Source organism: Parus major, chromosome 3 (assembly GCF_001522545.3).
Source record: "Parus major isolate Abel chromosome 3, Parus_major1.1, whole genome shotgun sequence".
Lineage (NCBI taxonomy): Eukaryota > Metazoa > Chordata > Aves > Passeriformes > Paridae > Parus > Parus major.
In genome coordinates, this window is record NC_031770.1 from 41,805,830 (window position 1) to 41,828,041 (window position 22,212).

Consider the following 22,212-nt stretch of genomic DNA (forward strand, 5'->3'; position numbering starts at 1 on the left):
TTATAGTCTAAGCTTGGTTTTAAGCCAAGCTCAAAGAGCCTTCAGCTACCAAAACTGACAACACCTTCTATGTTTGGGTTAAGTGACAACACTTTCTGTGTTTGGGTTGTTGGCTACTTTCTTTTTTTGTTTGTTCGTTTTTGCCACCTCCCTTATACTGTCTTATGGAATGGGCAGAAACACTATCCCAAGGGAGGAGAGGCAGGATCAGAATTCCTTTCCCTGTCAGCAGCATCAGGCTGGATCAGCTGAGCACAGAGCTGCCACCATGAATCCACCCCTGTTCACTTCAAAAACAACCTGCTGGACAGGGAGAGAGGCAGCACACAAGTTGAGAAAAGTATTTTACAGAAGTGGTGCTGATCACACTACCAGAGCACAACACACCCCTAGTAGTAATTTTCTAACTTTGTTTTTACCAGACTACCAAAGGTGACCTTTAATTAATACAGGTTTGACAGAAAGCTATTTGCTGCCTCCAGATCCTTTTTAATTAAAAAACACCTCAAAAAATCCTTGGATTAAAAAACATCTGCTGTGTAGAAATAGGAACTTGAAATCAAACAGATCCCTCTTCCTGCATACAGAGCAGCAACCTGCTGTTGTGCAGCAAGAAATCAAGTGAAATCAAAAGGGTATTTTGCACCCATTCAGACCTCTTGGAGGGCTGTAGAGAGAACATCTGTGGACTGACTTTATTCCCAATTTTTAAGCTTGATTACTAGCAGATCTTAAAATAGCTACTGGATGCTAAGCTGTAAATAAAATGTGCAGACTAACAAAAGCTGGAACCCTGACATTTGTGCTCATTCTGTAATCATGGCTTATTATCCCAGAGTTTTTTTTCAGTGGCTTAATTCACTTGAAATGATTCTGTAGAGGAATAAGCCTCTTGCTAGAGTGTTCTGTAAGAAGTTATTGCTATGAAATTATTCACTGTGTTTCAGGCTTGAAGGAGGGCACAGGTGATGCCACTCATGGCCATGTAAATTCATACAGCATCTACATTTAAAATAAACCTAAGTAAGGAGCTTACTTTTCCTAAGTAAGGAAAAGGAGATGTTGGTATTTGTGTACAGAAATTAAACATCTTAAAACAACTAAGGTTATGGCAGTAACATCTCAGAATGTTCACTTCATCTCAGAATCATCACTTCAAACAAGACCATAGTCTTTAGCTCAAGCAGGTTGCAGCCTTTTTATCTCTCAAAAAATTCAGCTTCCTTTCCAAATACAGACAGGCATCTTTTTGAAAATTCAGGATTATAAATGCTTTTTTTAGTCCACAAAGAGTAAAGCTTAAACATTCCCTTATAAAAGCAGCACAAAGACTTCTGCTTTTATGCACAGCAACAAGCAAGCAGAGTAAACCCATGCATAAAAAACTGCAAAAAAGCATGACCTGAATTTCCAGAAAATGAATGGGAAACTTTTTTTTTCAGATCTATCTATTCAGGTAATGTGGCAACAAGGGAGTTCTGGTTAGCACTAATGTAAAGTTTGCTGGATGGTTCATACAGTCCTGCTACTTACACCAAGAAGTGAGCTGAGAACAAGTACACACAGGAAACATGTAAGACTCTAGGCAGAGACATAACAAACTCCTACATTTAACACTGGATTAGATTAAAAGCTTCTACTGCCAGATAGTTGTAGTAATTATCTCTAGGTATCACCTTCCAGCTCCCAGGTGTTAAAGGGCATTTAAGATAGAGAATCCTCATTTGAATTCTCAGCTATGATCTGCAGATGGAAAACTGTTCCTTTTGTTTACTGCAGCTTGACAAGGCCTTTTTATTTTTGCCAGTCATTAATATTAAAGATCTACTTCCTTGATTTAATTTAGATTTTGAAAGTCACTGACTCCTGCTACACGGAGAAAGTTTGTACTCATGACTTTTCCTTTCCCACAGGCTGCTAGGCAAAACTCTTCCTGTCAGTACAATTAAAAGAGTAGAAATGTTTCATTCTTTCCCACAGATGCTTCTGCAGGTTCTGCTGGCTGATCCTGCCTTTGGGGCTGACTGCAAAGCTGAATTTCTCAGACCAGGAGCAAAGAACCTAGCCCTGCATGCCATGGAATGGGACAGAACGATGTGCCCCAAAAGCTGACCTGTGGCATCTCTGAGGCTGCACAGAAGGTCGCAGATGACATTTTTGGAGCACTGTCCCCTCTCCAGCCCACTCAGCTTGCAGCCCAGCCCTGCCAGGGGATGCCAGGCCACACCCTGTTGGCATCCCCATTTCCTCTTACAGCTGCAGGAATATTCTCCTTCCACGCCCTCCAGAGCCGAATTTGCTCCCTCCCCACCTGCCGTGGTGCAGGTTCATTTGCAATCTCTCTAAACTAGACCAGTAGAGTGTTTGCCACCTAAAAATATTTTCTTTTAAAAAAAAAGAAAAAAAAAAAAGTATTTTTTGGTTTAAATATTTATAATCAATCATCTCCTGCAGCACAGGCACCTGAATGCCCACCCTGCACAAGAGAGAGCAGGGAGGCCACAGGAGCCATGAGCAGCCCGAGGGGCTGAGAGCTGCATCTGCACCAAGCCCTGTCAGGGGGATTGCTGGGAGCAAAGAGGGGCACAGCAGGAAGCTCCAGGAGCTCAGGCCCAGAGGAGCAGGACAGGGAGTGTCTTGACAATATATTTTTAGGTGACTACACAATCAGCATTAGCCCTCTCCTCAGTGTAAAGTAAGACAATTTCCTCAAAATTACAGTATTAAGCACAAGCAAAATCTCTTTTCATAAATACAAATATACACCCACATATACACACTTCTAGAACAGGAACTTGATGAAGCAACCAAGTGAAATGAAGTGTTTGAAAACTACTTCAATCACCAAGCTCCAGGCAGGCTTCTACTGCCTTTACTCAGATCTATTAACCAGCACACACTTATCTATAAAGCGTTCTTCTTTATTTAAGTTAAACAAATTTTCAAGGATGGTTTCCATCTATAAAATGAACAAGTACAAGCTCTGTACAGCAGACTTTTCAAACCAACTGAAAAAAACAGTTTCCAAACTATGTTTTGAAAATCTGCAAAATAAACAGTATCACCATTTTTGTTCTGAAGACAGTAAGAAAAGTTCTCAGGAGACTCCATCACAATTTGCTTCAAGGGCTCTTAATTTATCTTTCAAATGGGTGAATTTCTTCTGCATTAAAAACCCCTAAAATCACAGTAAGTAACTTTGGCACACCATCATGTAAACATAACAAAAGGATACCACTTCTTGTCTGTTCTCTCAAAGCACATGGCTCCTATATTAAAACCCCTATGCCCAACATCCATGGGGAATTACTGAAAAAATATTCCTACTTTATGAATGTTGTAGTCACTAAAGACTTAAGCGATGGAATATGGACTTTTTCTTTTAAATTTCTTCTTACAAGCAATTCTGATTCAGAGATAAGAGGCAGGTCAATATTCAGAGTTGCAGCTGCTGATTTCAGGTAGTATCACCCTCAATGAGATCAAAGCTGTGAATGGAAGTACCTCCACAGTTGAAGCTGAGTGGTTGGGTTTTTTAACTTCCTTTTAAATTCTGTTTTTCAAAGCCTCAAACAACTGGTTTGCTGCTGAGCTCATACTGCAGCATTTGTTTTCCAAAACATGAAGGCATCTATTGCTATGTTTATGAAACACGTTCTTCAAGTTCTCAGCTAGGTTGAAAGGCTACAGGGAGAGACTAAAAGCTGAAAATACTTTATCCACTGTCTGGCCTTTAAAACAGGCAAGTTTTGGAGAAAGTGGATTGTGGATCAGCAGAGAAAAAGTATTAGCTATTCAAAAAAAAAGCCAGATGATGATGGATGGGTAAAACTGGATTTAAGGGCCCCATCCCAAAGGTAAGCAGGTACCTGCAGGTCATAACTTCAGCCACACCAGGTATCTATGGGCATACTGACTGGCCCAGTGAAGCCACCTTGCCCATGAGAGTACCATCTCTATACCTGATGCATAGGTACAGTCAAGGGAAAATGAAAAATCAGGAACTACTCTAATTACAGGACAAAGAAAGAAGGGGACAGTACCAGCATACTACAGTACAGCAGATGTTTTTCATCTCCTTATGATCAACCCTTATATTTTTCCAAGATCCATCCTTCCAAAACCGCTTCCTGGCACTCCATGTCTGCACTAATTTTTGTCAATGCTGTCTCACTTATTAGTACTTATTTACTTTCCTTCTCATTTTAAAAGCTCATTGAAGCATTTGCTTTTAATAAAAAAGTATATAGTCTATGCAAACATAAGAAAGGACAGGTCAAAGTTGGGGTTACCTTTGACAGTATTGTTTTATAAAAATGACATCAGCTGGACTGAAGCTGCAAAATGCACAGGTTCTATGGTTAAAAACACATAGGCTATGCAGGTATCCAGGCTGATTCCCAGAGTCAAGCCTGAATGCATTCAAAAGCTACATTTAAAGAAACAAAAAGGAAGAAAATTCCCCAGTAGTAGGTCTATAAATTAAGCATGTGCAATTCAGAGATATTACATAGCTGCTCATCCTTGCAAATTAAAATTCGGATCATGTGCTGTTGTCAGTGGCGTTACAATTCTAACTTATTTCTACAACTCAAAAGGGGAGTTTGAGAAAATTTTTTCCTCATTAGGGCCCAGAATAAAATTCTGCTGAACCAACACGGCTGCACAAAAGCTCTGTGCAGTTTATGTAATTTTGTAACAAAGGAAGAAATATTTTAAAGACAAAGTACTACAGAAATGATCAACACAAATATCAAGTACAGGTTTAGCGTTATCCAGAGCACAGGTGCTGAATTCCCGAGCTGGAATAAACAATCCAAGCAATCATCTGGGCAGATGCATTGACTTCCTCTGCTATTTTCTTTCTCCTCCTGAGTTTCATGATCTCCAGCGAGGGTGAAGTGTTAAGAAGTAGATCCAGTTTGCAAAGCAAAAGCATCCAGTGTTAGCACGGACATCATACCCAGCAGCACAAAATCCGCACCCTCAGAGTTTCTCTCTCCTAGCACTCCGATCCAATTTCTGGTTATACATATGTCAATCACTTGGTTGAAAATTATAGGATGATGAAAACTGATACAAACCGTTGGGAGCTGACAATATATATACTTTCATATATTTATATTTAGAGTCCATCATAGAAAAGTTCATATTCAAATTACCAAGTACACACAGGAGAAAAAAAAACAAAACTTCAAAATGACGCTTCTGGTTCTGGAAATGACAAACCATGACTTCTATTCCAATGGAGTTTTCAAATTAGCTTCTCCTAGTAATTTTTCCCACCCTCCCTCCCACACTGTTCCCCACAGATGTTTCTTCAGATCCTTTTGTTTATAATACGTCAGTTGTTCCTAGAGTTAATTATCTGCTGTGCAAGTAGTAGCTGAAGACAGAAAGGAACAGTTGAAGTCTGCAGCACAATTCCTTCTTCCTGTGAAGTAATGCTCAGTGACATCTTTGCAGTGCTCCGAGTCCCCTGGATCCCTGGTATCTGCTTCAGCACTCTACTTTCAGATAAAGGTGGAATACTGAGGTATATAAGTTCCGTGGAAAGTTTTAAGAAATACATCAGTAATTCAATCAAAACTTTGCCCAATGTTTTTCAGTTGAAACAGCATTTTGCTTGCAAGTCCTTCTACTGCTGCAGATTAAGTGTGAATTTCCACTGCTGTGACAAAGAAGGATTGCAGATCTCGACGGTGAGACCACCATTTTTGGCATTTCGGCTATCTAGACAGAGGTTGCTGCCAACGTGCCTCAGTTTAGAATTGCTTTCAATTTGTTCCCATTTCTGGAAGAGAAAATACAGTTATTGACCTGGAAGAGCAGGAAAAGGAAGAATTCTACATCCTGTGCTTTGAAGTCTTCCTAAGCTTCCCTGGCTTGCAAATGGAAAGCTCTACAAACTACAATAATAGGAGCAGTTTAGATGGTTCTTGAGTACAAGTAAGTTCTGGCAAGCCTTGCCAAAACAGCTCTTTCTGCTAACACTCCACAAGACACAGAATACACTGACACATTTCCCTCTAGTTCAGAACTTCTCAAATATACTGCCTCACCCTGTTACCTGTGTGACACCTTTGGTCTGAAGAAAAAAATGAGAATCAAAATCCATCCATGTCAGACACATTTCAATTCTACAGAAGACAAGCAATCTGTGCTGTCAAAACTTCTTTGTCCAAGATGATGTCAAGGACAGAATAAATCCCAAATAAAGGATTTTTTTAAAAAAGGGGGGTGGTTTCTCTTGTATGTCTATCATATTATGCCTGTAAACATTATCAAGAAAATCTCTCTTCCTTAGTTTCCTTCTCTGAAGAGTGGCAAGAATATTCCTTCCTTCGTCAATGAACAGTGTTTAAGTTACCTGTCTGCAAAAACAGAGATATAGAAGCAAGGAAGCTGGCAGATGATCAGAACTGATGACTGAGCAGAAAGAGATGAGTTGTTTTATCACTAGATCAAAATGCTGGTATGACTCTGCAAATGTGATTTTCTTCAGACATGGGAAAGAGATGAAGTTACAATGCTGCACTGATAAAAATGAACGTAAGGAGTCTAGTGCTGCTATAAACAAGCCCCAGTTGAAAAGAAAGCAAGCCAAACCACATTCTTCTGAGACACAGAATACATAATACTCAAACTTCACTGAGTGAGACCTTTCAAAAAGACATTATGGAATATATAAACTCTTTCAGAAGACACACGTGGCTGTTAAACACTGTTACACATGAGTGGGTGAAACCTTTACATAAGGTTCCTGTTGGGATAAAGCTTATTCTGCCTTTATGACACCATGAATCCTAGCTTCACACACACAAACAACAGTAAAAGTAGAGCCTATAGAGGATATGATCACCAGTGCAGTTTATTCACCATCTTTGTTTTCCCCACTGTTTGCAGAGTGCAATCATGACATACTAACCTGTCTGCTGTCGTTTTCCCTACAGCCCTGAAGTTTTATTAGTGAACCAGGAGCTCTGTCCACAACAGTAAGGCACAAATCCATGTGTTTCACTGACTTGTCCTTTGTTAAGGCCCATTCCTACAAAAAAGGAAGAAACAAAAAATGTACAAAATTGTGTATGTTAACACATGCTACCTCTGCATATACAGCACAGGTTAAAATCCTGAAAATAGCTGTGTACAAGCATTAGAACAGTTCATTGCCTCGCACAGGGCAAGAGATGGAAAGTTCTTTTCAGACACAGTAATTCCAATTGCTTCGGTGCTCCCACATCAGCTCAGGGCTGAGCTTGCTGTTTCCTCCCTCTGCTGGCTTTACACAGCTGCTGCAGGCAGTCACACGGCCTCCTGGAAGATGCTCCTCCAAATGCTTATTTACTTAGATGTTCATTTTTACATGTATGTGTGTGTGTATTACACCTTTCCACTGTCTTCTACATGGAAAATTTCTACGTTTGTAAATATATATATACACACACAAAATCCCTAAATCTTGGTCTGCAGCACCACTGGCCACCCTGCCCACACACTAAACAAAGCACATGGACCACAGTGAGGAAACAGCAGTTCTTAATACAATAAAGGCCACCAGAAAGCAATACACAAAAGGGACAGAGAGAATGTTCCCTCCCATCCAAGGCATGATGTGCAACAGAATCTCCATTAAATGTATTTAAGTACGCAAGTATTAAATAGAGAGCAAAGAAAAGCTGTTCTGTATGTACTGATGCCCAGCTTGTTTGATCTCAGCATCTTGTCACACAGAGCCTAATCTTGCACTGATGTTCAGACTCTCTCCATATGCCTCTCTCCTTTCAAGTTTGGTCTCCAGGGTCCACATTTGTCTCCATTTGTCTAACTATCCTTTGAGGAAAGAAGCCACTTGATTAAAGCCAGGCTAATTATCCAAATCATGCTTATAAACTACTTAAAATGACATGATTAGCTTCTCTCGAACAACTAAAGAGGATTTAGAGTTGTATAATACAAAACCTTAGACATACAGGGCCAAGCCTGTATGTTAAATAACATTCAAATGTCATTTTGCCCATGATCAGTGTTTCAGAAATAAAATAAATTACTTTGCAACTCAGCAGAATTAACAATTACTAAATCTCTCTGGGAAGAAATACTCAGAGCACTATCAGAACTTGCAACCCAAGAGATTACAAATAATCACAATCATACAGGTCCCAAGCCACTAGATGGGTACTGTATCCTACAAGCACCAGAATGATGACAACTGTGGAAAACAAAGCAAAGCCAGGAGAAATCCATGTATCCCTTTGTCTTCCAAGGGATACATGGATTGTATCCCTTTGTCTTCCAAACTCTTCAGCTGATAACTTCTCCTTTTACTCTCAGTATGTTAAACTCAGATGACTGTGAAATTACTTGCCTTCTCAGTTCTGTCCAGTTTATAAGATGTCAACAAGAACCATTAATATATAATAAAATATTAATTGCCACATTTTTAGCCTAACTACTGAAGGAATGAATCAAGTTATTTTCAGAGCTTATCAGGAATTACAAATGGCCCAGAACTCTCCCCTGATAAGATTTATGTTGAAACATGTCAGTTGAAAATACTACCAGGGATGTAGTAAAACTTGTGTCTGAGAATCCTGCAGTCAGAACTAGAGCCTTGAAATTATTGCCTTTATACATCTTCACCATTCCATCAAAAGGCTGTACAAGCCCCAGCCACAACAGAAACAATGCAAGAAGTTAACACATTTAACAGCCAAAGTACAGATGCTTCATAAAAGCTCCAAGCTCTGTTGCTGGAAACATCTACATGATAGCTCTTCATGTTATGAAACACAGTGTATAGATGCTTTCTTCCACTGATCAGTAACTGTGACCATAATGGAGATAAAATGGAACAAGTTCCTCTACACCAGAGGAGAAGAAAAATTGCAAGCAGTGCATATGCTCAGGGCACAGGCTGGAAATTGGATAGCTTCATGCAAAAATTGGAATATCTGAGAAAATCTGTGTCAAATGAAAAATAAAAAGTTAGTAGATTTAACTAACCTGAAACTTTTCCCTTGCACCTAAGTGCATTTGCTTTTACCTTTTGCTCCTTATCACAACCCTGCATATTTTCATATTGTCAGGCACACCAGAAGCTGTTCAGCCCTCCAGAGGTGCACAACTACCACTGAGTTCTACCAACTTGGGGGAGGGGAGAGCAGGGGAAAAGGGGGGCAGAAATCTCATTTTTACTTAGGTTTTGCATTTTAAGATGTGTTGAACTTACGACAGAGTACACTCTTCAAGTTAAACGAGAAGATTGCCACAGCCTATAATATTTGAGTGCCCTTAACTCCCCAAAGAACCTCTCGATAAGAGTAAGGTGCAAAACACAAAGTACATGTCTAAAGACTGTGGTTTGGTCCCTATCCCTCTCCTCCCATTTCATTATTTCTTTTCAGCCTAATACTAGTTCTTCTTGGACATAAAACCTGGTTTTGACCCATTCTGCCTCAACCTGTCCTCTCAGCAGTATTTGTTCAGAGGAAGTGCATACTGGTTTGTCAAGGTCAGTGCCACAGAAGAAACAAAATAGAAAGAGGAGGGTCAGATTCAGGGGAGGGGAGTTTGAAAGAGGAAGATAACTTTTTGTATCTACAAAGAATACACAACATCAGCAGAAAATACTAAGATTTCTGCTCCAAGGCACTTGTGACACATCTACCCTTTCTCCAAAAAAAACCCACTGTGGTTTCTGAAAAGATGATGGTACTTTCTTAAAGATATCCACAGATAATTTATCTTTAATGATAGGGGAAAGGAGGCCTTTCTCACATGTTTATTTGAATGAATTGTCATCATACATCTTCCAGGAAATCACTTCATTTTAGGCTTCATCTTATTTTAGGATTTTCTCCTAATTAGAGCAAGCTTCTGACAGTTATTCAAGAGCAGTTTTTAATTGGTCAGCCTTCTCTTTTAACAGCTGTACTTGACACACTAATATTACATTTGATTTAAAGTCAGGTTTAATCTGACAAGGAATTAGTGACAAAGCAGCACACAAAGCAGTGAGAACCTCTACGTGTATCTCATGAATGATAACTAAGTCACAACTGCATAAATAGATTCTTTGAAATAATTAATGCTCTCATTTACAGATCTGACACATTTGCAATTAGTTTAGGAGTAGGATTAAAAAGGATTTGTTAAAATACTCCCCCTGCTATGAGTGAACATTTAGGCACCTCTGTTTTCTAGAGGTGCCAAATGGGAATTTATGACAGAATTTTTTATATACCACTATTGCAAACTGTAAATAGTCATTTACAGTTAGTAATAGTGAAGTAATAGTGAAGCACAGCAAAGAATTCTTTTACTTTGCTGACCTTAGGCCTTATGGTTGCATTAATCAATATTTTCTGAAGTAAAAATCACCCCCAAAAAGTTAAACACCAGTTCATTGAAAAAAAAAAAGCTTTCTATGCAAGTACAAACCCCCTGGGAAGGAAGCTATGGCCTCTAGCGCAAAAACAAATATTAATAGTGACAAAGGAAGGGGATAATGTGATGCTCACTAAATGAATCCCTGGGCTCAGATTCTAATCCTGAAAATGCAAAATTATATTTGAGGGAGAAGCTTTTTAGCCAATCTGTTACAACAACTGATGTGCTGGTTGCGATTCATCTTTCACCAGTACACAGTAACTGCTTGAGTTAAATGTTTAGCTTCACTTACTTTGTTTTGTTTAAGACTTACTGCAGAAAACAAAATTAATGGCATACAGACCTGGTTTCCCCCGGCATTATGACATTCATAAACTCCAACAACACCATCTGCAAAATGGCCCAAAGTGTCAAGGCAATTGGTACCCTGCTGCAAAGCTCCAAAGGCTATATCTTGATGATCAGGTACCCTAAAACAAAACCAGAAATATTTGCTTGATTCAGTTTGGTTTGTTTGGGAGGTTTTTCTTAGGGTTTTTTTTTAAACTCCTTATTTGTAAAAATACTTATTTTTAAGGTGAGAGGTTAAGGATTAGTGATACCTATCATCTGGAAATCTCAATCTTTTCAGGGGAGGCTTATTATCAGGATTATTATCTAATCATTAGTTCATCAAGCATGAGTAAACTTGCAAGCTTACCACACACAGTACCAGAGAAGGAGGATGAACATATAAACTCAGCACAGAAATCAAATTAAAGATGACTTATCATTTAAAGTGACTCAAAGCTTAATGTTATTAGTTAGCTCATCAAGTCCTTTTGTCTTTCCAGGCAACATAGCTTGTGGCAGAAATAGGACACTCTACATGTTTCTCAGACTGTTTTTACTGAAATGTTAAAAAAGGGGTTAGGAATTTGAAAAAAGAAAGTTTTTCTGATATCTATTTTCTAATGGTTGCACAAAGTACACTCCTAGCATAGAAATACCTAGGCAAGTTCATTCAGCAAAGTACAGTTGTGGGTAAGAGACCATGAGTTCATGCTGAGCAGTGAAACAAAGGCATATCAGAGCCTTTAAAAACCTTTGACTATAATATAATAATTCAAGCCAGCAGAATGAGCACATAAGGGATGACAGAACAAGACAATATTACATGTAAGTAATGCTTATGGTAGCACATTTTCCAGGAGAGACTTTTTTTCTCACGAATTAAACAAAACCAAATATCCTCAGGCACTTTTAAGAGAAAATATAGGAAAACTTAGTTCCTCAGTATCACCCTGGTTTATGAGACTCATTAGTGTGTGTTGTTCTGCACATGTTGCACTGGGGCTGTAATAGCTGGTGTTGTTTTTGCATCTTAAGCCTGTATGCCACTAGCAGTTACCTGGCACCAATGACATTAAGCAGCCCCAGGAAAAAAACCTCAAGTATTCTCACAAGATACACACAATATCTTACACCACTGCACTACCAACTATATAACTGACAGTTAGTTAGTGGGCTCAGATCTGACCAGCATACTTCTTAATGGGTTATTTAACCAAAATCTTTCTATCCTTTCAAAAAGTATTTCTTTTTGAGGATTTTTTCATCAGTTAGGATGTGTTCATGTTATAAACTTTTAGCAGTGTCACCCCACACTTCCCTCTTCTCAGCCCTTCCCAAAAGTCAGTGCTTATTCAGTGACAAGAATAAAGGAGACAAGGAGCAGCAATCTCAGCCTCTTAGAGTCTTAGGAATCTACCCTTGTCTGCCAAACACACAAGGCCCTCTTATCTGCTGCCTGTCATCATTTGTACCACAATGAGATTCAGTCTCCTCACTTAACTAGGCAGGTCCTTAGGCATAGGCAGAAGCTTTAAAGAGATGACAACAGGATACAGAATAGGTGCTTTTGAGCAAATGGCTTGTGTAGGAGACTAACTTCTGGCTCAGGTAAGTTCAGTCCTTTGGACACTGTTCTGTATTTTACTGTTTGTAAAATACTGCAGCATTAGTTGACATAAGTAAAAGACATAAGAAAAAACAGCTAAATGGCGAAAAAACTAGTCTTTAGGAGCAGTACTATTAAAAAAAAATAAAAAATTAAACCTGCATGAGGCATTGCATTCACAGATAAAGTTAAACACATCCTTTACATCCAGGGATGGAGAAAGAAACCAGTCATTTCTGGGGAGGGCAAAAAAGAAAACACCAAGTGAACTTTGTATCAGCCAAAACTCACCGTAACTCAGGATAAACATTTTCAAGATACCACTTAAAAGGCTTGCAGCTAAGTCTCTTTCTGAGCTCCATTCGGCTTTGAATACTAGAGGAGGGAAGAAAAAAAAAAAAGAGTTTTCCAGGTCAGGCTGTTGTGTTCATGTATTTTATGGGCTACACAGAAAACTCAAGACCAGTAGAACTATAGAAACATACCTTAAAGAGACAACATCAGATTTAGCACTGCTTTCACCTCAGAAGGTGCTATGTAATGAAGAATAAACAAACAGGGCAAAGAAGCACTTGTGACTTACTTGCCATAAGGTACATTCCTGGCTGAAGGCACTGCTGCGTAATAGAAATTTTTGTACTCATCCATCCAGACTTCTGCTGCCCTGCGTGTATTTCTAGGGACAATCATATGAAACACATGGGTTATATTTTCTCTAGGTGCAATTAAACCATGAAATTTTTCCTCAGGTTGATTTTAACCCTTCCCAGTACCACACAGTCAGCTGCCTGAAGTCAGGCAGAAGACTCCCTATAAAAGACCCAAGTAATAGAAAACCATTAGACATAACTGAGATCAATGTGTTTATAATGAAAGTTATGTCCTTTTCACACTCATCACTGCTTTAGGTTTTCATCCAGAATTTAACACAAATCTTTCAGTTCTTTCTGCAAATTTCATGGAATATATTAAGTTGATGTTTGGCTGATCTTTTTATAAGAGTAAACTTGACAGAAGACATTCAGTGAGTGTTCACCCGGATAAAGCAAGCTAATTGGAAACATAAAAATTTCAACAAGTGGCAATATTAAAAAATATATGTCTTTTAGCATATTTGTTTTCAAAAATGTAACACAGGCAAAATACTTTCACTCTTCATCCCATTTCTACCAGTACAGCATTCAAAGTTCCAAAGAGACACAAGCTGTCACAATATTTAAGGCTATGAAACAAACAAGTCTTCTGCAGCTCAGGTAAGAGGAAATGTTTTAAAATTTGAGAGAGATTGATTATTATAAAAAATGTAGAAAAAATATCTCTAACCCAAATGTTTTACTTCAAACACATCTCTAACTAAAATTCCTGTATTTATGTAATTGGCGTCTTTAAATTTCCTTTTGGATTGCAACATGGTCCAGTGGCTTTTTCCCTGCCCTGGATTTCATGTAAAACTGATTTACTTCTATTGTTCATAATTTTATGCTTTGAAAATTAAGTCTTATTTCACTTGTGACTGCCATGCTCTGAAGCTTATTTTACATTTGGCAGAAAGGTAATCTAAAGCAACTGGAGTGAACTCAGTCAGCCAATAACTTCTTTAATATGATTTTCCAAAAGACAAAACTTAGTCAGGATTAAGTGAGAAGGCTTTCAGGTTGCTGAGCAAAATGGATGTGGGGAATAAAAATTTCACAAGACAGACCTAAATAATTTGTTTGAGAACTGATTTTTTTTCTTGCAAAGATTCCTTTAATTTGTTGTAAGCAAAATCCTACTAGATTCAGATTGGAAGCTATGTGAGTGTATCTTCACCTGCAGTCTCCCAGGCCTGTGTGAGTGTCAGTCACTCAGGCCCTCCTGCCTGCTCAGCAGCCAGCTTGGCTGCCCACAGGCCAAGCAGATTTTGGTGGTGAGAGAGGAACTGCTCACTTTGCCAGGGTTTAATGACTCCAAAGGCACTTTCAGGGCCAGAATGCCTGCCTGTATCCCACTGCCCCATACTCAGGGATGAAGAACAGCTCAGGCTTTGCATGACATGAACACAAGCACTGTGTAGATGCTGAGAACTGCCTGAACCAGTAAGGCCCCAAAGAACTCAGGGCACTGAGGAACACAGCATGGGCTGTACTTGACATTCAGCCAGTTAATGAAACAGAGCACTGGGAGATCAGAAGCAGCTTTGCTTGGAGCAGACTGGGGCCTGCAAGGCTCACTGGCTCATCTGGAGCGCTGAGTTAAGGCAGCGTCTACTGGGCACACAAATCCTGCTGGACACAAGCTGCACACAGCCAGGATGTGGTGATGTGCTCTCCCCTCTCACGAAACAGGACTCCCAGTCTCTCACCCAAAACTGCCAACCTGTTTGGGCTGCCAAAAGGCAGTGCATGCTGACTAGCCAGCTAAAAATAGACAAGCCCAGAACAAGCTGCCTACAGCCAAGAGATGGATGATGGCAAAAGTCAACACGTCCCAACTGCACCACCAGCACAGATTCCATGCACCAAGTTTCTTGGCACTATGGTCCCATACACATCTGTATTGTAACACTTGTATCACAAGGATATCCTACTACCTAAGGTTTCTCATTCCCTCATTGCTAAAATTTATTTTAAGGCATCCCATTATATTGGTTTGACATCCAAGAAAGCTACTTACAGCACAAGAAAAGCAGTATCTTGGCAGCTCCCCAAAGATGGAAAAGCTACATGGAAAACTGCACAGTATATTCATACATTTATTCACTTTTATTAACCACGCTCCTTGTTATGACACTGTCATTTCAAAACCTCATTAAACTAAACCAGTTGCATCCTAAGCTTACATAATGCAGTTTAAAAGGTAAAGCTTTTTACCCTCCTGATGCACACTATAAATGCTGGAACAGAGGTGTGATATACTGAGGACATTCCATTGCTAGATTTTGTTTTCACATAAGTACTATTACCCATTTTTCACTGCAGCATAAAATACACATCTCAAAGAATGGGGAAAAAGAACTAAAATACTACAGTGCCAACTATAACTACTGAAAGAAACAGGACAGTGACTTTATTTTAGCAGATATTAAATTCATTAAAGTCACCTTGGTGGCATAACCAGCATGGAATGGAATAACTACACCCTAAGGAGATTCCTCAGTCTAAAGTGAATCACGAGTCCAAAAATATCAGCAGCTTAGAACATTCTTATGAATTTAAGTACATCTGCACTCTGTGCTGCTTCATGTTAAACAGAGTTTGAGCTGCACATCCCTTCAAGGGTAAATAAACAATTTTATTTCCAGCTCTTAGCCCACAGAACCTTAAGCCAAGACTTGTACTTCTTCAGCCCCCTGAGCATCAAGTTCAAGTCTCTAAACCAAAACCTACAGTGATTTTTCAGCTACAACTGATACAGCCTTGATAAAAATGCCTTTGGTACATTCATGCAATACTTTCATCCATATTAAGTCAAAACCACTATGAACATGAATCAGCACTGCTGTTCTCACTTTGTAGAAGAGAAACTGAGGAGACAGTTCAGTATTCCAGCTACTGTTATGCATGGGTATCAACAGCAAAATTAGCAGGCATATTAAGCTAAGCCTTTAAAACAGCAATCTCTTAGGTCTACAGAAAATGCATTTTTAAACATAGCACAGAAAAGACAAATATTATAGATAACCAAGTTGCCAACAGACTAGTACAAATACTGAAAATCAGTCTCCATAATCATCTGCATTTCACATCCTGATCGTGTATTAATGAAAAGCAAGCAAAGCATATTCATAAGTTAGTGTATTCTGGCTTTTAGTGAACAATGAAACTGTTTCTACAAAATGAAGTTTCATGAGAGTTTTGAAAATAAAGTCTTCTTTAAAAATCAAATAAACACAATATTGATGAAATGCCAAGCTAAGCATTTCCTTATTTTCCAGATTCTCAGTCTGTGTCCACCAGAAGTTCCCCTCTCTCAGCTCTCAGGTTCTTCTCTCAACATACATAGCTGACTCAAAGTCATTAGTTTTTAACTAATTTCATTAATTAATATTTTACCATGATAGACAATACTGCAAATTTTTCCAAAGATGAGATCCCTGAAATGAAATTACTGCCACCTGCTGGTCATCTGAGGAAATCCAAACCACTGCTATTTAGCACTTACCTTGCAAATACAGTACCACTCCCACCGGGAAAAGTGTAAGGATGCTGTTTGCGGAATACATGACCCACTCTGCTGCAAGGGATGATTTCTAGGCTCCCACCACACTGCCAAACTCTGAATGAGATCTCTGAAATTAAAAATGAATATTTTAATGAATGAAAGACCAGTGTCATAAAATACCATTATTTTGTATTGAATTTACAGAGAAGGCTTTTAGTGATTGGTGCTGAGAAGATCAAGCAAGACGGTTTTTTTAACAAATTCTAGAATAATAATTTAAATAATAATAATAAATAATAAATAATAAAGGCATATATCTAACCATTTACGATTCTGCAAACTCAGCAGAAATAAACATACTATCTTGGAAGCAAAATGTGTATTTTCTCTTATCAGAAGTTACCAGCATTGCCCAAACCCATAAATCTTGCTGCAATTTGCCATTGAGTTAGGTGTATATACTTTATCTGAATAAATAATAATAATAGTAGGTTCATTTCACAAAAAAGTTAATGACTTAGTTTATAATAAATTTTTTCAGCTGAAGATGGAATAACACAGTGAAATCAAAGCAAACTAAAATAATCAATAGATTTAGCTGCTAACTTATTACAGCAAATAAACAAACATTCCCAAACAGTGGAAGGAGTTAATCAAGTCAATGTTGACTTGAGGATAGACCAAATAAAAACATAACTTCTATAATTTGAAGGTTATGAACAGTACATTTCTAAGCCAAACTAATGATCTGAGCCAGCCAGTGAGGACAAAAAGGTTTAGAAATATTTAGACACTCTTCCCAGCTTCCACCTTTGATAGCAGAAGTCACCTAGAGAGAGAACTTTTCCACATTAATTCCAGTAAGTGCAGTAAGAAGGGTGCTTCCAGCAGCACTGTTTCAATTTTGATGATTCCCCCTTTAGTCTAACAGCTGCTACCAGACAGCCTTAGTTTCAAGCCTCTTTATAACTATTCAGTGTCTTTCTCTAGGTTTAAAAACAAACAAAAAAAAAAAGTGGCTCTAAATTAAAGTGTCTTTATGTCATCTTTTATGACAAACTATGTGGCATGCCTTCTTCCCTCAGAAGCCCTCCTCCACACACAGAGAAGTAATAATAGCAATAGAATTTGTTCCAAAACTAAACTTGAAAAAAACAGAACAAATATAAAACTCCTCAACCATAAGTTAGAGAACATGTCGTCTTGATTGCATGTCCAGGGAAAACTTTAAAAAAGTAAATAAAAAGAGGTGGTGTGATTTCAACTGGCAGTTAGCAGTGCAAAATTAACTGCCTTTCTTCTTGATGGCCATATTCACAAATCCTTGACAGTCAACATAGTTCAAGCCATACATATCTCATACTCCCAAACCCATGAATGACAACATCGCCTTTGACAGTAACTTATCCAGTTGAATTCACACAGGACAACAGGCAAAACTAATTTTTAATTTTTGTGCACCTTCCAGCACCTTAAATTGTGAAGAATCTCAAAAAAGGTGAACATTATGTAAAGTAGCTCACTGGGAAAGGGAGCAAAGGACTAGAATATAGGGAGAAGCAAACTAATTTTTATTTGCACCAACCATGGCTCCTAAAGCCTGCAATGGAAAAGAAAAAAGAATACACAAACTCAAAACAACCCCACAAACTCCCTTAAGACATCTCTTTTGTTATACTCAAACAGTAGGAAATGTTATTACCAGAGTAAGTTCAATGGACATAGTCTTTAAATGAAAAGGCATAAGCCACACATCAAAAATTCTTTATGAGACCAAGTTACAGCTCTAACAAATTTTGGGGTTTTTTTATTGAGTGTGTCATCAATATAGAAGATAAGGAATATCTTACTCATTCCCTGATTTTAGGAAAACTAGTAAGGAAAGCCTAGGTTTTCAAATTAGATCAAAACCTTCTCATGGTCCACCCACTTCTCTGGTGTACTTCAATTCTCCTAAGCTTATCAAAAAGCATCATAAACATAAAGAGAATTGGAGTTTTTGAGTTGGAGAAGAGACTGAACTAACCTTAATCCACTTTTTGAACAGCACACGCATTACTGGTTACATTTAGCAACAGTCTGAGAATGTACCTATCTTCATGGTAATTTGGGCAATTTAGAGAAAATACTGCAGGCTCATCTTAAAATTTGTCAAATTGATAGTGACATGTGAACAAAACCTCATATAACAGCTGCTTTGTACACGCTTGAAGGAAAAATGCTAGCTTTTATAAATGAATATGATGTGCAGAATTATTTTGCTAGTCCATTTAGCAGGTTATTTGCATGTAACACCGCGCCCCCGATGTAGATCTATGCTTGAGAGTAAAGAGGCCTGACAAGTGTGCACATTGGATTTCGAACTGCACTTCACAGATTTCCTGTTATCTGGTGCATGTGTCATTTATTGCCAATTAAATAATATGCCATGTGATTTCTACTCATCTTCAATTAGTCTGACAGTTAGGAAGAAACCATTAGCTGCCTTCTGCCTGCTTTTCAGGCACCCCTACGTCTCCATTTTCTTCCCATGGAGGGGGAGGAACTGAATGCAGCAGAAGCAACATAAACATCTCTTGGCATCCCTGAGGTACTGTTGCTTGTAACCTTTCTTGCTATCAAGGCCTCGATTATCAAAGCATAAAAGTAGTTGCTAAGTGTTCAGAAAAAAAACTCAGTTTCTCAAGAATATGCTTGTAACTAATCAAACATTTAAGAGCTCGAGTGACTAAAGTGGTTTTCAGAGTGAGTAAGAGTATTGCTGCATTAAATTTATCCAATAACTTTTCAGGACATGTAAAAAATGAAAAATTATTATGTTTACATTAATACAATTTAGCAATACACAGCCAAAATAGTGAGACAACAAACATGGAATGTAACTGCTCAAAATACCTGTAGGGTTTCTTTGAGTACTGCATAGGATGGTCAGAGACAGGACTGTAGGGACACCACTTCCAACTTTTCAGTGCGTTACAGCAGCGTTAAACATTCGGTTACCACGTCTCCATACAGCAGACATTTCCTTGTAGGCCAAGCATATGCTTAATGCATATGCAGATTTCGGTAACTCAAAATACTCGTGGGTTTTTACAAGTTCAAGGTATTTCAGGATTTTGCAGCTAGCATGTGCAGTAGAGAAGCTTCTATGGTTAGAAGTGTTCCTAAAACACACTACTTGGAATGTCTGAGATGTATCTCTACCGCAGAAAAACTAAACTAATGACAAACTGGAATTCTTGAGGAGGTGCAGAATCCTGTTCCTTTCAAATATTTTTTGTTTTAACAAAAAATACTGGTCTTAACTAAAGAAAATCTTTGTATAATACTGTAATGCAAATAGACCAAAAAACCCCTGCTAATGCCAGATTTTACCACCAAGTCAAAGGAGAATGGCTAAAGCACAAGTTCTCTCAGCCCCTCCTCCCTCTTGCCTAAATCTCATTCATGTCAACATCTGAAAAAAAGGACTTACAGAAAAAATGCCTTCTCAACCATTAATATCACATAGGGCTAAAGAAGGGGTATAAAATTACAAAATTCACTAAGGCAGCATACTACTGGCAAAGTTCAGAAACAGCTAATTTTTCAGTCACCTAAATTAATTGATTTATTAAGGTGTATGTAATAACATTAAATTCATTCTCCTGTATTCTATTTTTCATGATTAAATTAAGTAACATCTTAAAAACATGCTTTCAGCTGTCAGCATGTAAACATTATTATATTTCATTGTCTATCTACAGCCTGCAACTTTTTTACCAACTTCCATTACAAAAGAAGTCACTGCTCAATGAGCTAATACTTTTATTCCTTCATATTTAGCATATAATTTTTAATTTGTTATAATTCCTTCATTGAAATAAATGTTTTGGATTTTGCCAATAATGTGTATGAAATTTAAATACTGATTTTAACCCTCTTTGCACAAAATCAGGAAAACCACGACTCCTTGCCAGAAAAGGAAATTATGAAACCAGCTTTCTTTCAAGGCTGATCAGAAGGTAAATAATACACATACCTAGGTTTTCTCCACCCCAAACATCCATCATCATATCATACTTCCCTAGTTCTTCAAAATAGGATTTGTCCATCACAAATAATCCACCAGCTATCATGGGTGTCCTAAAAAAACAAGAAAAATTAAATTAAATGCTTACAGAACATGAACATGGGGGTAAATTATTATATGTACAACAAAAATAATACCTCCTTGAAAAAACCTGGCAGTGTTTTTGAATGCAACTTATTTTGCATCTATCACTTCAAATGTTGTTTCCACACATTTCTCTGGTCATGAACACCTCCTGAGGCAGCTTCCAAATCTCAGTTTGGCTCACAAGCTTCTTGTTTAAAGGGTGGAAATTTGTGCCAGCAATAAAACATTAAAACTGATGCTGTATTTTTAGCCCTCAAAATACACAAACTTTAAACAGAGTGACATCCACTTAAGGGTAAATAATTTACTAGTGTGTTTTAAACTATTTTTAAAATACCATTTATTTCTGAGAGACTCATAACACTCCATATACATTAATGAGGTTTCAATATTGATGTAAAATATAGTAAAGACACTCTTTCAGACTCAGAGGAGATGATTTCTAACTTTACTTATTCGCAAACTAGAATCTATTTGAGAAGTGATGATACAGACATACTTGATGGGAGCAACAGGATTTCCTTGTCGTGCTCTTCTTTGCTCTGGTGTCATGTAATCCCACTTGAATACAAGGTTCCAGTCAAAGCCTTCAAGAAGAAAAGTAGGATGTTAAAATTACTGTGGTCATCATTCAACTTGTAGTAACATAATGCTCACTAAAAACACGAGGAACTGCAACTAGAATTAAAAATTTACACTTCTGCAAAATTCTGGGTAGAAAACAAACAAGGAGTGCAGATGAAAGGTAAAGGAAAAAGAGTAAATCTCAACCACCAACTTCAAATCTCCTGTCTTCACCTATGTCACAAAGTAGGAAACCCAAATGGCACCCTTACATCAAACAGAAAAGATCATATGACGATCTTCCAGCCATTACAAATGCTCCCAGCCATCTTTACTGCATTTCCACTCTAGCAGCGATCTCAAATTTACATTTACACAAGCTTTATGCAGTACTTTTGAAGGTACTCTAACAGCAAGAGCTCTCTATCATGAAGGTCACAACAAGCTATGTAGGTTCCACTTCTCAACATTCATTTAACTTTGTACATTCCCATTTTGTTTTTTAAGTGCATCATTGTTTAAACCTGAGGCAAGTGCCAGAGCACCAAAATTTTACTTTCCTTATGCATATACATGTAAGTGTGAACACCCAGTAACAACTGATCTGGGCCTGTCGTGAGTAAAGCACAGAACATAAAGATCACCACAACAGACAAGATCAGTAGGTCACCTATGGCAGCTTTCTAATTAGAGCCATCAAATTACCTCTTTTAGCCAATGATACAAAACTGGTGTAGGACAAACTTCCTACAGGAAACAGTTTTCATAACAGTTTTTGTGCTGGGTTATGCTCATAATTATGAACATCTATTAAAAAACTGCACAAGACCCATAGCCCTCTCCCAGTACACCTAGCAAATAAGCCTTGTACACTCTGCCTGCTGCCAAACACATTTAGATCTTATGAGGTCATGTAATGAATCATTTCCAGATTTCTGGTGCACAGATGTCAATAGTTTTCATTCTCCAATATAAAGATAAAGCTTTGTGAGGAAATGGAGAAAAAAGCTAATGT

The 22,212-nt window shown here is 38.1% G+C and overlaps 1 protein-coding gene across 2 annotated transcripts in view; it reads right to left on the bottom strand.

The window, feature by feature from the left end:
* Nucleotides 1-2,900: 2,900 nt before the first annotated feature.
* Nucleotides 2,901-22,212, bottom strand: part of GALNT2 (polypeptide N-acetylgalactosaminyltransferase 2) — an 89,664-nt gene continuing 70,352 nt past the window's right edge. For both annotated transcript variants that reach the window (XM_015622630.3, XM_015622631.3), the window contains exons 9-16: nucleotides 21,133-21,220; nucleotides 20,496-20,599; nucleotides 16,475-16,601; nucleotides 12,915-13,007; nucleotides 12,623-12,706; nucleotides 10,736-10,862; nucleotides 6,929-7,048; nucleotides 2,901-5,794 (exon numbers count right to left, since the gene is read on the bottom strand). In XM_015622630.3, the coding sequence (XP_015478116.1) occupies nucleotides 5,639-5,794; nucleotides 6,929-7,048; nucleotides 10,736-10,862; nucleotides 12,623-12,706; nucleotides 12,915-13,007; nucleotides 16,475-16,601; nucleotides 20,496-20,599; nucleotides 21,133-21,220 (899 nt within the window). In that variant the 3' untranslated portion in view covers nucleotides 2,901-5,638. The remainder of the gene's footprint in view (nucleotides 5,795-6,928; nucleotides 7,049-10,735; nucleotides 10,863-12,622; nucleotides 12,707-12,914; nucleotides 13,008-16,474; nucleotides 16,602-20,495; nucleotides 20,600-21,132; nucleotides 21,221-22,212) is intronic.